The sequence below is a fragment of the Hesperophylax consimilis genome, chromosome 16 (genome assembly GCF_061612785.1).
Source record: "Hesperophylax consimilis isolate HC1 chromosome 16, BYU_Hcon_1.0, whole genome shotgun sequence".
Taxonomy (NCBI): Eukaryota; Metazoa; Arthropoda; class Insecta; order Trichoptera; family Limnephilidae; genus Hesperophylax; species Hesperophylax consimilis.
The window spans coordinates 32,856,683-32,872,641 of NC_142851.1; the positions used below are offsets into that span (position 1 = coordinate 32,856,683).

At 35.2% G+C, this 15,959-nt stretch overlaps 1 protein-coding gene and 1 non-coding gene across 4 annotated transcripts in view; both read left to right on the forward strand.

The window, feature by feature from the left end:
* The window catches only part of CDase (neutral ceramidase), a 73,514-nt gene that overhangs the window by 39,329 nt on the left and 18,226 nt on the right, over window positions 1-15,959 (forward strand). For all 3 annotated transcript variants that reach the window (XM_089641163.1, XM_089641164.1, XM_089641165.1), the window contains 3 exons: window positions 10,427-10,571; window positions 11,494-11,640; window positions 15,352-15,528. In XM_089641163.1, coding sequence (XP_089497289.1) covers window positions 10,434-10,571; window positions 11,494-11,640; window positions 15,352-15,528 — 462 coding nt within the window. In that variant the 5' untranslated portion in view covers window positions 10,427-10,433. The remainder of the gene's footprint in view (window positions 1-10,426; window positions 10,572-11,493; window positions 11,641-15,351; window positions 15,529-15,959) is intronic.
* TRNAS-GGA (transfer RNA serine (anticodon GGA)) lies at window positions 1,899-1,971 on the forward strand. The gene has a single exon. It is a non-coding gene; the product is annotated as a tRNA-Ser (tRNA).

Below are 15,959 nucleotides of genomic sequence, written 5' to 3' on the forward strand. Positions count from 1 at the left end.
TTTGTTTTGTTTAAGTCACGTCTGTATCATTAAGAATAGTTAAGTGCATTTTTTATGTTTAAGAATGTTGTTTGCCAACGAGCGGGTGGAACATCTTTATTTTGGTAAAATGTCCTTCAAAATTTAGTTTAAATACAGATACCTCCCAGAAAAAGGACAGTATTGCAGTATTGCTATAACGGGTAGGTACAGACGTACCTACGCAGGAGCTAGTATTGAAATAACTGGTAGGTACATGCGTACCTAGGCAGTCAGTCGTGAGATAATAACTAGGTTTATGTAAACCTAGGGAAAACTAAAGAATAAAGGAAATTAGACCTTTATTTCTTTCAGTTTAAGTTTGAGCAGAGGAAAATAAGATCCTCTGCAATTATATTGTGATTTAATAAATTTATAAGTCAAGAAGAAGAAGTGTTTTCCTGCATTCCATCTGACGGCGTGTTCTCGTACCACGATAGCAGGAACACTTTATATTCAAATCTAGAAGTTGACCGCAGAAGAATTAAAAAGTGCACATTTATGAAACAAGGTTTCCGACCACAATTTGAAAAAATAACTTTTGAGACTTTAATTTTAGTTATTTCTGATAATAAAATTTGAAAGAATATTTCACCACATCTCAAAAAACAGTTTTCTGATACGTTCAGAAATATTCCATTTATTTTTATTTTATTGCAAAGCGGAAATACTCCGACCTTCTGACAGAATATGCCGTAATTCGGAAATATAATAACCGTTGAACCAGTAATTTAGTCTTGTGTCGCCTTACCGCATTCGATACTTCATAGGTGATTTATTCATTTCAGTTTGATGGCATTGATAACTTATAAATGCTTTTTATGGACATTGAATAACTCTCGAAAAATACTAAGTACTTAGTATTTGTATGAGACGCCGAACATATAAAACCAATCGACCTTTGAGGCACCTTGTAGAAGTTGTTAGCAGCTAGGTTAACAGACGATAACAAAGACTTTGTGATGTGTAGAAAATAAGTAATTTTTTTCTAGCGTCTATTTACAAATAAATTCCCTTGAGCCAACTATTTATCGGTTCACAAGCTGAATCCCCCGGCGTTGCCCGGGCACTTAGGCAATAATTTTCCTCTTATTTTGAAAGTCACGTTTAATTTCATTCAATCGTCATACATAGACCCTGAAATCAGATATCATTAATTATATTTTTTAATTTGGCCAATCTTATTTGGTAATGACCTACCTGGGAGATTCATAGTACACGGGTATAACTGTGATTATTAGGATCAATTTCAGATTAGTGACTCCCCATTGAAAATCCGCTATTCAGAATCGAAACGTTGCTATAAATGGCTTTAGCCATATTTGGTAACCAGATCAGAATATCCAGACACTAATCATCCTTCCTCTCCCCATATCCTTCCCTTCCTCACTAGCTTTAGTCTTACAACATTTAGCAAGGATGCCATAGTCCCACTGGCTTCGGAAAGATGTACCTGCTGTAATCATATTAAAAAAACATAAATTGACTGAGAATTGAACCTCACCAAAGGCCAATCGGGTAGGACTGATATTTATTTCGTATATTAAGTGCTGTAATGTCATTCGATTTCAGAGAAATGCTTATATGTCCGTGTGTACATACGTAAGTGATTGCCACCAAAAGTTGGTAGAATGCATTGTCATCGACAACGGGCTATCTGAATAGTTTCAACTTGATCAGATGCCGATAAGTGGGTTAATTTCCGCTTCCAAGATTTGCACTAATTCATTACAGAAAGCAAAAGTGATATTCAAATAGATTGTTATTTTTTAATGATAAACTAATGTTTATAAGACAAGGTTTTTATGCCGTAAATAATAAGCAATAATTGTTGATTGAAGTACTAGTACATATTGAATTATTTGGCGGGTTGGAAATAAGCCGACGTGGCTCAGTGGTCCAGAGCGTCTGACTGGACATCAGAAGGCGCGGGTTCAATTCCCGTCGGCGGCATTTATTTTTGCTTATAATAATTTATTACCAAATAGATTGTATTTAAATATAAAGATTATTTTACAAGTGCGCTAGTGCGGGCGTGGTACTCCAAAATTAGTGTGCATTTATATGAGTATTACACTATTTAAACATTAGTTAACGACCTCCACCCAAGACAGAGCATTAAGATCCTTGGCTCACGGCTCTAAGGTTGCGGGTTCAAATTCCAGCGAGGACAACAGGTGCGGACTTCCACTAATGTAGGAATTAAATTAGCAAATATTATTGAATGAAAACAAATATCTATATTATACTGCTGAAGTCCCCGGCGTTGCCCGGGCTTTACCCAAAGTGTTTTTAAAATTTAATGTGGACAGTGAGCTTCCTCTTGTTTTGAAGGTCAAGTGTGCAAAATTTCATCAGTACTTGAATAAAACTGGAGATTATACAAATCAACTCCTCTTCTATATTGATAGATGATAGATTTATGAAAAAAATAATAAGGCGATGCACCACGTCGTGTAACATTTGGAATCGGGCCGCTAACAATAACACTCCTTTTGAAGATGGTGTTAAGGTTTAAATTCCTGTAACACCATCCGCCGGTTTTGATTTATGCAAGAAAAATACAAAAACAAAAAGTAAGTTTATTTTTTTTTTTTTTTTAATTTTTCTTTATTCAGTTTATTTGGTTATTACATTGTATGGATGTAAGATCACCAAGCTAGACACATGCCCGTGCTGTGGCGGTTGATTATATACCTATACAGTACGTTGAAATAATAAATTTTTAAAAAATGTTGTTTTTTTAATGAAAAAATTTTATATGTGCGAGTTAGTGTGTAGGTATGTGAAATACATTAAAACAATTTGAAAGAATATATCAAAAGATTGAAATATAATAGAATTAAAAAATAATAAAAAGGTATATAATATAAGACATAGTAAAGAATTTTAGAAAATATATAAGAAATTATTAAAATTATACCATCAAAGTGAGTGTTTAATACTTGGTAAGCAAATGTAAAATGTTCTTTTCGAAGTTTTAATTTTTTTCGATCATTTTCAAAAGAACTTAATCTTCTACATTTTACAATAAAACCACAACCGAAAAGTGATTCGTAAGTAGGAGATTTTGAACTTTAAGACTGATACTTTATTTTTTTCTGAGCTTATAAAAAATCTTACCCAAAAAATGTTCCATTATTTCAAAGGCCAAGATTTTTTTTATTCACACTTAAATATATACAAGCGATCAAAATTTCAAACCGAAGACACCTGATTTTGCATTACTTTGTAATGTTTCGCCTAAAAATATATTTTTGGGTTTGAAATAATCATTCTTTATTATAAGAAAAAAAATAATGCGAGGTCTCTTTCTTTTGTACTATAACCTTCTTAAATGCAATTTTCCTTGATTTATCATGCGACCTTCTCATCGACAAATTTATTACCAATAAAATCCCTGTTAATTTATGGAAAACAGAGGCGATCATAGTAGCTATTTATTGTAATTTGTATTGCACTATGAAATAATCTCACAGTCCGCAGCCAGTGGGACTTCGGCAACCCTAATTGGAGAATGTTGATTAAGGAACTGAAGAAATTGTAGAGTTTTACCAGAGGATATTTATTTATTTATTTTATACTAACTGACGTGTAATCGGGTTGTGAATGATAATGCATCGAATTTTCTCTACCTCTAAACCTTCCGGAAGATATTCTCTACATGATAGCGAAAACCCTCTCAAAATCCGTGGGGTGGTTTAGAAGAACTAAGCGGACAAACAGACATACGCGGATAGTCACTTTTTTTTATACTATTTAGATATTAATTACAAAATTCAAATTAAATTAAAAAAATAATGTTGAAATATATCATGTTTTTTATGTCTTCTTATTATGCTACTCTCCGTAAATTGAGCTCCATTGCTCTTAATTATGGGAGTAGTATCATAAAAATATTGGAAAATAATGCTTAGTAGCTAGATGAGATATAAACAAAAATCAGTCACAGTGAATAACTACCAACGTAATTCGACGCCATTACATTACATAGTTACCCATTTTTCACACTCGACCATCAAAACAAGAGAAAGGTGACTGTCTACATGAGAGCGCCCTTGAGGCGATTTTGCACAAAAACGGCGCTATACAAGTCATCCAATTATTATTATTATTATTATTTGTAAAAACCATCCCCATCTTCTTTCTCCATCCGGGCGAAAGTTAATGCTAAATCACTATTTTGATTAATCTTTATAACGAACCGGTGTACATTATGAATACCAAAAAATAATCTTCAGATAAATTGAAAGTTTTCCTATCGTTTCACTTGAGTAGAATAGAAATAAAAAAATAAATTACTCAATAAAAAATATAAATGTAAACTACTAAAAAATATATATTTTTCAATAGAAATGTATGGACGCATAAAGGAAACAACTTTAAAAATACAGTATTATAGCTAAGGTTATCTGTGACAGTTTCACTTGATTAACTTTTATGATTTCTTATAAAATTATTTACAAAATGAATAAAAACCAATTTTGTGCTTGAAATCGAACGTTTCGAGACTCCGTTTGTCAAGCGATTTTAATCCCTATTACCTACAATATAAGGTATACCAAGAATATACATATTTTTGGCTTGTAGCTTCCTCTTAATGCAGAATTTAAATACTTATTGATGAAATTTTGCACACTTATGATTATGGAAAATTAATTTCAACATCTGATTTCGAAAAAATCTGCGTAAAGCCTAGGGACTTCAGCTAGTCTTTTATACAATATTTAAAGGAGATAGTCTGTGGGTTTGTTTTATACAAATCTGCAGTTTTATTCCGAGATTGATGAAATTTTGCACACTTTTCAAAACAAGAGAAATGTCACTTTCTACATGAGATTTCGACAAGTCACACTCCTAAAGCCGAATACGGCCCGGACAACGCTGGGTGCTTCGGTCTATATAAATAAAATGTAATGTTTATATGTTTGTGCCCTATAGACTCAAAAACCACCGATTTCAGTGAACATTTCAAATTTTGTTCTTATTAGTGTTAGTAGTGGTTAGGTCGTGGTAGAAGGAGTCGGGGACGTCCGAGGAAGACTCAAAACTTTATTCGTAACCATTAGTAACCCAGAGCAACGCCGGGTAAACGTCAGCTAGAATTAATTATGGTGTTTAGAAAGTCTCAAAAGAATTGATAACACAATGATGCGGCTAAAGTGCATGACAAAAACATTATTTATCGTTGCGTGGAAAACAATGGTTTTTAGTCATGTCATGGTTTTATTGTTTTCCCATCATATCTGGTATGATGTTCGCCAATGTTCGTGTTTCAATCATTTCGCTTATGCCTTTTTCCGATCGAAACAATGAGGAAAAATGGTTTCGTGCTGTCCTTGTTCGTACATTTCGTGACTTCATGTAAGCAAGTAATTGGGTACCTATATACCGGATATTTTTTATCAATGATTAGGGCCAGTTGTGCCATTAAATGTAATATTAAAGTTCTGTTATTATTCCATTATGGGCCAGTTGTTTTATAGAACTTTAATTATAACAAAACTTTCTCAGAGCTTGAACATCACCATTGAAATTTGATGAATTGTTCAAATTCAGTATTCAAATTCTTAATTTGAACAATTTTTCAATTGTTACCGACAGATGGCTAAAAGCCTTGCTGCTTTTCGTAGGTTATGCCTAAATACGATAAAGAATAAGTTTTAGATGTATTGTAAAGTATCCTAAATGTAAATGAAATAAGTAAAAAAGGTTTATACTTGATATAAAATGTAATTTTATAACTAAATAAATACAAAAAAATTTCAAAGTAAAGTTCTGAGAAAGTTCTTTTCAGGTTCTGTTATTATTTCAGTTCTGTCAAGTAACTGGCCTATAATGTTATAATAACAGAACTTGAAGACGACATTCACAGAACTCGCAAATTAACATTGAAATTTGATGAATTGTTCAAATTCTATGAAACAACCCATTCTTAGTGAGGTTGATTATTATGTAAAAAAATATGATTAAAGTGCAGTGGGAAGCAATGAAAAAAATAAAAACGAGCGAACAAAGTAGGTACTATTTTAGAATATCTGTATATTTTCGCACATATCCCCTACCTACATGTGTGCATCTTCAAGTTAATGAATGTGTATTGTGTATGCACTTATTTGTAGCTTTCCACGACTCACACAGCTTGATTCTTAATCAAAAAGTCAGACCATTCTTTGCTTAAATTTAAAATACAGAACTGTGTTTCATCATCATCGTGAATTTTGCATTTCTATCAAACGGGATGATGATGTATGGTGTTAGTCAAATATAAGAGAGACAGAGCGCGTGCTAAATAGGCTAGATCCAAAATATAATAAGTCAATGGTGACATTATTTTCCATTCAAATTAATACGAAAGGCATTTTTAGTCCGATGAAGATATGCCACAATCAAGTCAGAATAACAGAAGAATGGACATGTCTATATGAAATGATGCATGAATGTGAATGAAATTAGGAGCTTATGGCACGAGAGAGTTACGAGTACTTATTCGGGAAAACGGCGTGATGTTTGTTAGTTTAATATTATTTGCTTTGTGATGGATATAAACGTGTACTATTTATATTTTTTAATTTAAAAAACATGAAAAAACAAAGGTTATTTCTTTTTGTTCGAAGACACAGCTACGTGAGGTGGTGACGCAACAAAAATGTTACGTCGGTAATGTAATACAAAGACAAATGATGCAAAATAAAATGGCTTATATTTACATAAACAAGCCATTTGCAGTATGTAGGTATTTGTCGGATCAATCGTTTAATATAATAAAATTTATACAATTTGTATGCTCGAACTTCACCATTTGTGAGACGTTTCTCCGAGGAAGCTCGAGTGCCACCTTCATACTCTCGTATCGCGCAGTTGTTGCTTGGATTATGTGATTTGTTGTGTAGTGTCTGCGTTCAGCCATTACCAATACAATGTTGATGGATTTTAAAATTTCTTTCACATGTTTTTATAAAATTATTTTGTAAATGTTGCTATTTTTTAATTAATAAATTATTATTATTTTACAACTTCTCGTAATTCGTTCGTAAACATGATTCGTTTGACCATCTATATGTATTTTATTAGACAAAATAAAACAATACGATTCTAGGTTTTTCAATTTCAATTTGGAAACATTCGATGTTCGGATATTTGTTGTCTTTTTTCGCTTTCATAAAAGATGTGTGAGAAGGAAGATATTTGTAGAATCACCAGCCACAATGATTGATCTTCCCTGACGATGCATCTGTAATGCACTCATAAATATACCACTCTAATGCACTGAATATGAAAAGGACTGTACTGCAACGTTGAGACCATAGACATATGATGAGACCATCGCGCAACAAATTAACGACTGGTTTCATTGAAAGTGAAATTGATTGATGCATTCATTCATTGAGATTCAAGATGGCGGCTTGCCATTTGTGTAGTGATAACTCCCGTAGAGTAATGGGTAGAGACTTGAAAAATTCGCGTTTTGGTACCACGATTTTTTTGCGCGAATAACATGAATTTTTCCATTTTTTCGAAAATTTCATAATTTTCCGGCAAATAACGCCCGTAGCCATTAATTTAGACGCAGCTAACTCCATTATTTTTCCTATAGATAAAAAAACCCACCCAAATACGAAAAAAGGATAATAACATCTTTTTTTTGCTGAGAAATTACGCTAATTTTGTATAAAAAACGCGAATTTCACAAAAAAACGCAAAAATTTGAAGTTCCTCGCAATGGGAACCGAATTATGTATAATACCTAAGTTATTGTTTTCCGTGACATTCTCAAACCATTTTGATAAGATTCGGTTCAGGGCCGGTCTTGATGATACTGTCGGTAACTTGTCATCATACACAATGCAGACACGACTGCAGATCGCCAACGAACAAACAAAATAATTCACGTTACGCTTAATTTGGTCGACCTGTCGTGAACTGTTGTTTTTTTTCGTTGGCGATCGGCAGTCGTGCTCGGGAACGATAACATGTTATCAACATACATACAATAGTTCTTCAAACATTGCTAGTGCAAAACAAAAAACAATTAACGGTTAATATTTCAAAATAATTAAAATATATAATATTAAAATATAATAATATTCAAAAATCTGCTAATGAAAAAATAAGAAAATACACAGATTTAGGAAATGAAATAAAAAGAATTTGGAATTCTCAGACTATAAAAATATTACCATTCGTTATTTCGGCTACTGGCATTATACCTAGCTCTCTCATTCAAAATTTAGGCGTATTAGATCTATCTAAATTTATATATAAAGATGCAAAAGTCGGTCATTTTGAATACATGTAGGATAACGAAAGATTTTTTAAATATTTATGTTGAGGGATCAGTAGGATTTATAGGCCCTGTTAGGAGTTCTACCGAGCCGAACCCTCTGATACGAAAATATCTCGAGTCGGTGAATTATTTTCCCATTTGATTTCTGGTGAGTTGACGTGTTGTTATTGTATTGTTTTGTATTTATTTTGCTTATATAATGCACTTGCATAATGTTGATTGACTAGATGATCATTTGTGGAAAAGTGTGTGGAAGGGTTTAGTTTTTCCTATGGGGAAGATTTAACCCGGAAATAAAATCGACGGTACTATATTTAAAAAGGCGCCAAAATTCAAGTTACTCTAGGCGCCGGACTCAAGACCATCTTAGGTTAATTAAACACGATACTATTGACACTACAATCATTACACCTAGGGCGAAAAAACATTTTTAGTTGAATAAAAAATACATCGAATTTCAAACCAAAACCGAGACAAATTTTCAATGCAGTATTCAAGCCGTATGAGGTAATTTTACTACGAAATATGTTAAAATATTCATGGATTTATGGCCATGATATAAAAAACCCGGGTTTGCGACTAAATAAATTGACTCATTAAAATCTAGTTTGTAGTGACTAGTATGACTCAATAATGAATTGCAGAGTCGTGACTCGTGACATTGACCGCGAAGTTCTTGGAGATCAAGTAACAACTTGCGGATGACGAATATTTTTGATCAATTACAACAAATGTATTAACTAACATTCTTTATTTTAAATACGTTTTCATATTTTAATTTGAGTTATTTTACATTTAATTTAACACTAAATTATAACTTACATGCTTAGTTACTTTTAAATTTTATCTTGCGTGTTTCTTATAGTATATAATTGGTGTAGTTTTTATAGTTCCGACAACAGATTTCATCAATTAAACAAATAAATTTCACACCTTTGTAGTAAAAAGTTACCATAAATTACACTAAACAGTTAGTATTATGAGTTACTATTAAAAATTACTATAACCGGTCAGTGGCTGAGTTGTCATCGCGTTTGGGTCCCACCCAGGCGTCGTGCGTTCAATTCCTCGGCTGGCTAAGTTCACCACAAGAAACACTTTTAGCTTACTGTGGTGATAGTAGAAGATTTTCAAATATTGTCAGGCAATTCGTAACCCGGTAATGTTGAGTACCTACTTCCATGGTAAAAGCCTTTTAAAACTTAAAAAGAATAAAAAATGATTTGACTGAGGATTGCACCGTCCTTCCCAGGGACGCTAACAACCTCGCCAAATGCCGATCTGGTGTTGTTAACTGCCGTCATGTCATTCGATTTCAGATAGTAGGTAGTTGGGGAGCCTTACCGGGGGGCGAGTCGTATCGGACGAGCACAGTATTCTCACACGCTCTGAGCTCGCGGCTCACGTTCAATTGAGCCGTCGTGCAATTGAGCCGTCGTTCAATTGAGTCGACTCTTTGAGCCGCACGAAAATAGTGAGACATGAGAATCAGTAGACAGGAACCTAAAGGCGAGGGTAACGTGGTGAAGTGGGCGTCACCCTTCAATGACTGATCAATAAATTAATCCGACAGTTTTCAGACAAATCGCATTCTATCATCATTATTAAGACCTCGAAAATAAAATATGCTTACGAATTACTAGTCCTTTTTACAATAGCGCGCGAATTGCTAGGAGCCGTAAATACAGGTATTTGCTAATTCAAAAACTCGCGAAAAAGGACTTTGTCAACAAAATGACACCCCGGAGACCAAAATGCCACTTTTTTAACTCCAAATAAGCTCGGGAAAGTTCGTAGGTAATGTCCTGATGTACGATGAATTTAAACAAATAGTATGTATTTCCGAACCTGCTGTTTCACGATCCACAGCCAAGGAGGTAACAATCACCTCTTGACTGACTTAATATTACCATTATTAATTCGTTCACTGATTAATTGATTCATATTCATCGATTCACTGATTCATTAATTCATTGATTCACTGAGTCATTGCTTCATTAATCATTGATTAGATGATTTTGATTCACAAATTCAACTCTGCCACCCAAAGAAAGGACGTTTTAAAAAAGATAATTTCGTCATTGTTTTTCACGCACCTAATTGTTTATATTTTATTTTCAGGACAGACATGGGTTCTTCACACAATATAGTGGCGCTGTGCCTAACAGTGCTGGCGGTGCTATGCCTCGTTTCCAGCTCACTGGCGGACTACAACATCGGGGTGGGAATAGCCGACATCACAGGGCCCTCAGTTGAAGTTAACTTTGTAAGATATTCATTTCGATAATAAAACCCTTTTTTATTTTTTTTATTAAAATGTTTCATATAAACCTATCTATACATACGTTTCATTGGAAATATTGCCCATTAGCTTAGCAGCGAATGAGATAGGGGTTGGAATTAAAGTCAATATAATTAGTTTATTAAGGTCAGTTGCAACACGTTCAAATTTCGAGTTCCTTTCTACTGTCGCAACAAGTTCGAATATTGTACCTGATTCCTGTTAATTTTAACTGAAAAAAAATTACTATCATTACATTATTAGCATACCTCAAATTTTTTAAATATTTTTAAAATCATTTTAGGAAACGAAATAATTTTTTCTACGTCTCTCATTTTACTCCTAAAAAGTATTACATACTACAAATGTTGAATAGATTTTTTTTTTTATAGTGAATATCTCACAAGAGTCCCAACTGCTCCCGTCTGGAGCTAGTGAGACTATGGCATCCCCAATTGGTTGATGTTGTGAGGCTGAAGGTAAGTGGGGAAGGGAAAGAAGAAGGTGGGGAAGTACCTGGCTATTCAGATCTAGTCACTAAACACGGCTAAAGCCATTTGGAGTAACGTTTCAATTCTGAATGGTGGTCTTACACCAGGGCGATACTGGTAGTATCTTCCACTCTGGAACGTGCCGCAAATATACTATATATTTTTTTAATTAATTAATTGCGAAATAACACAAATTAATCAAATAAAATTTATTTGCGCACGCCGGGTTCGAACCCGCGACCTTCGGAATGGCAGTCCAATGCGTTACCACTGGACTATGCCGGCCGTCAAGATTTAATGGAACCCCCCGTAAAAACAATCCTGTAAAATCAAATCCAACAAAATAACACAAGGAAGACATAAATGAAACTACCTCTTTAAACCTGTTAGATAATCGAATAATGTTTTTTTTACAGATGGGATATGCAAACCTGGAGCAGACTGGACGAGGAATCCACTTGCGGCAGTTTGCCCGATCCTTCATCATTGAGGATGAGAACCAAAACAGGGTGGCCTTTGTGTCCACCGACACGGGCATGATGAGCACCGGCCTCAGGAAAGAGGTAACAATTACCTCTTGACTGACTTAATATTACCACGATTAATTCGTTCACTGATTCATTGATTCATATTCATCGATTCATTGATTCAGTGATTCATTGCTTTATTAATCATTGATGATTCGTTGATTCACAAATTCTCGGATTCATTTTTGTTTATGTGAATACCGCCCAAGAGTCCCAACTGCTCCCAACCGTCTGGAGCCAGTGAGACTATAACATCCCCATTTTGGGTACGTTGTGAGGATGAAGGTAGTGGGGAAGGGAAGGATATGAGAAAGAGTAAGGTGGGGAAGTACCTGATTGTTCAGATTTGGTCACCAAACATGGCTAAAGCCAATTCAAGCAACATTTCAATTCTGAATGGTTGTCTTACAACAGGCTGATACTGAGAGTATTTTCCACTCTGGAACGTGCCGCAAGTGTACTATATATTATTTTTAATTAATAAATTGCGAAATAACACAAAATCAATCCCCGACCTTCAGATTGCTAGTCGAGAGCCTTACCCCTCGACCACTCACTAATTAATTCATTGAATCTAACGATTCACTGATTCATGGATTCATTGATTTGTATATTAGTTCGGGGATTCATTTTATTCATAGAATGATAAATTCGTTGATTCACGGATTCATTGATTCGGTGATTCATTGATTCGTAGAATCATAGTAAGTAAGGGTTTCTATTTCACCGGGAAACCAGTGACACCGGTGGTCATAACAAACCAATTTTCTAACTCTTTATGAAGGGTCCCTTATCTGGTGTCTGCTCGACGTCAAAAAGTATTTTGCTCGATAAACTCTCGCACTCGCAGTTCATATTCAATAAGTGAGATCATCTGATATTTAGACAATCTGATTTGATTTTGATTGAGATTGGCTCAATCTTTAAGATAGTAGGTACCCATTGATTTCACATCAGCAATGACACCCGATATTTAATCATGATTTTTCAGGATAAAATACGAATGATTACATCGAAATTTCAATTTACTCTAACCGATCTAGAAAAACAAATCAAAGTATGCAGACAAGCAGCAGAATTTACTCTATTCTAGCTAACAAAACCAAGCAAAGCATGCAGACAAGCAGCAGAATTTACTCTAATCTAGCTAGCAAAACCAAGCAAAGCATGCAGACAAACAGCAGAATTTACTCTAACCAAGCTAGCAAAACCAAGCAAAGCATGCAGACAAACAGCAGAATTTACTCTAATCAAGCTAGCAAAACCAAGCAAAGCATGCAACCAAACAGCAGAATTTACTCTAACCGAGCTAGCAAAACCAAGCGAAGTATGCAGACCAACAGCAGAATTTTTCCGAAAAGTGGCAATTATATTCTCTGTCTGATTTTTTTCAGTTCTACTAATTTTTATACTGCCAAATATTTTTTTCTGAAGACTTTTAGGAAGTGTGTTTACGAGAGATGGAAAAGCTGGTGGATGTATTGAAAGAAGGGCAACTTCATTAATGGAGGACTGAATCCGTTTGTTACTAGCAAAAAATTGTCCAAAGAAGCGAAGCTAGCAGTCCAGAATGGAGTTCTGATACCTACCTTGATGTATGGCAGTGAGGCATGGAATTGGCAGAGAAATGATGAAAGTAGTTAAATCATGTATGTATGATGGTGTGAAAATGTAGAGAATGGCAAAGAATGCAAGGCAGATGTAAGCGTAATGAGCAGTGGCGGTTCTTCCCTTAGGTCAATTGGTGTTTGACCCCCCAAAATTATAAGACAACAATAATAATATTCAATTATGTTCATCAAAACAACTGGTCTTATTCTTAATTTATTTAAAATGTACTGCGAAACAGCAAAGCTGCAAGCGGCGGCGGCTAGTGACTAGGAGTGACATCTGTTGTCTCTAATAGAAGCTAGAAGCTTTCATTCACAAGTCCATACGATTCGCTGGGTCAATTTAAAGAATGTCCACTTTCGCATCTTCTGTCCCTATGCGCGCCATAGAATAAACGAGATGGCACTATAATTTTTGTCGAAGTAAAAATTAGGTACCGAAGAAAGCTTAGGGACGCTTAGGTCATGACCGTGAGGGAGACAACACGATGAATATTATATGTTTTACAGAGATGGTGACATAAACACATGTCGGTTTTTCATTTTACACGCTTGTATTGTGTAGAACAATGGTTGTTTTTCAATTGGATAGTTCGGGAAAGGTTTAGAATAATTATTTATGTTGTTATGAAAACAAAAACAAAAAACGTAAAAGATCACTGTCAAATAGAATCAAACTCTTATTTTATTTACTTTAATGTTGTGCAAAACTAAATTAAAACCTAATATCTTAAAAATAATTTGCCGTAAGTACATACATGGATTGTGTATTAATTTCCAATTTACTATATTAACAATTTTTTTTTTCTTTTAAAAAGAAAGACAAACATTCCCGGGTTACGAGTAACCTGACAATATTTGAAAATCTCCTACTACCACCACAGTAAGCTGAAAATGTTGCTTGTGTTGTGATGGAGGACTTAGCCAGCCGAGGAGTTGAACACACTACGCCTGGGTGGGACCCAAACGCGATGTCAACTCGGCCACCGACCGGTCAAAATATAGATAATAATATATGGACTTTTTTCACAATATAAAATAAAGATTAGTCACACATTTTTTTTCAAATGACCTACCACTACTGGATCCTTAGAGCCGCCTCTGGTAATGAGTAAGATTAAGAAAAGGGCAGTTAGATGGTTTTACTTGTAGAGCGAATTAACAAAGAAAAGAGATATATGAAGCAAATGTGAATGCTAGAAGAAGTCGGGGACGCCCGAGAAAGACATGGCACGATCAAGTGAACCAAATACTTGAGTTTAGCCATGCAAAGAGTCAGAATAACGATGTATGAATGAGAATGAGGCAAGGAGTGTGTGCCAAGAGTTGTTGGGCGGTCTGTTCCTGTTATGGTTTATTAGTTAGTTAGTTAAAAGACCTTCTTACTAAAGCAATCCTTGTGCCCCAACTGTAATCACATTCTCTGAATGCCAGGAGTTCAAATAGAAATCAAATAGAAAGAATAGAGAATTGGTTTCAAATAAATGGCACTCACGGTAAGTTGTTGACCAGCTCAGGCACGGGGACGTATTCAGGGCCTGCAGATACGTTAATAGTACACAACTGCTGACTCTGTACGGTTGAATTTGGCAACCTTCTCTGGTCTGGAGCCCCATAATACCTTTAAAAAGAACCCTTGACTCTGTGTCGAAACGGGCGCTCAGTTTGATAGATTCTCATACTTTATTTAATAAACGGATTGCAATCTTTAGAACACAAGTATCGGGTGGGTATGCTGTACGTATCCCACCGGTATTTCAATACAAGATGCTCCGAAGAACTAGCGTTATTGATCCCTTCGGCATTCGTGCACAGTCGGGAAACTTACCAAACATGGGCACATAGTTGACATTTGTCACATAAGAACGGGTCGTTTCTACGACTCGTTCTTGAGTTCATCAGAGCTCATCTGTGGAATGAATTGCCGGCCTCTGTCACGAATCTCTACTCATCCCCAACGATGACATAGGCCCTAAGGAAAATGGTTTTCCTCAGGGACGTCTTTTGTGGAGTTAAAAAAAGAGGTAGTGCATTCAAACATAATTTATAGTAATTACAGGATCTCTGTAAAAACAAATTTACTAGGCTGTTTGATGTCTCTTTTTGTAAAACCAACTTGTATTTATAATATCTCCAGGTCCTGCGGCAGCTGAGCAAGGTGTACGGGTCCACGTACAACCAGTCCAACCTGATCATCAGTGGCACGCACACGCACTCGGGACCCGGCGGCTTCAACATGGACCTGCTCTTTGACATCACCATCCTCGGCTTCGTACAGCAGACCTTCCAGTCCTACGCCGCCGGCATTGTCAGGGTAAGCCAAGGCAACTAGCAAAAAATACTTGATTTTTGGCAACTTTGGCAAAGACAATTGACAATTTTTTTGAAATTAAATCTAAAAAATTCTTTGGGTTCGATTTACTTTAAAAAAAAGCTCAAATCAATGAAGTTATATCACAAAATCCACTCCAAATATGATGTAGATTCACCAGTTTCTTGTACCATTAGTTTCCGGACATCATGTATATAAAAGCGCATCGTAATAATAATTTAATGAAATGAAATCCTAATCATGGGAGATCCCAGTCTTCTTCTTCTTTTGTATGGTGGGGGGATCAGAGGGGGACATCTAGGTCTGCGAACCATTCTAAGGCTTCAGGCGTCGCCATGTGAACCTCATCAATCCCGCCGGTGAATGAATGGAGCGGGCATTCGTTGACCACATGTTCGGTGGTACCACATTCA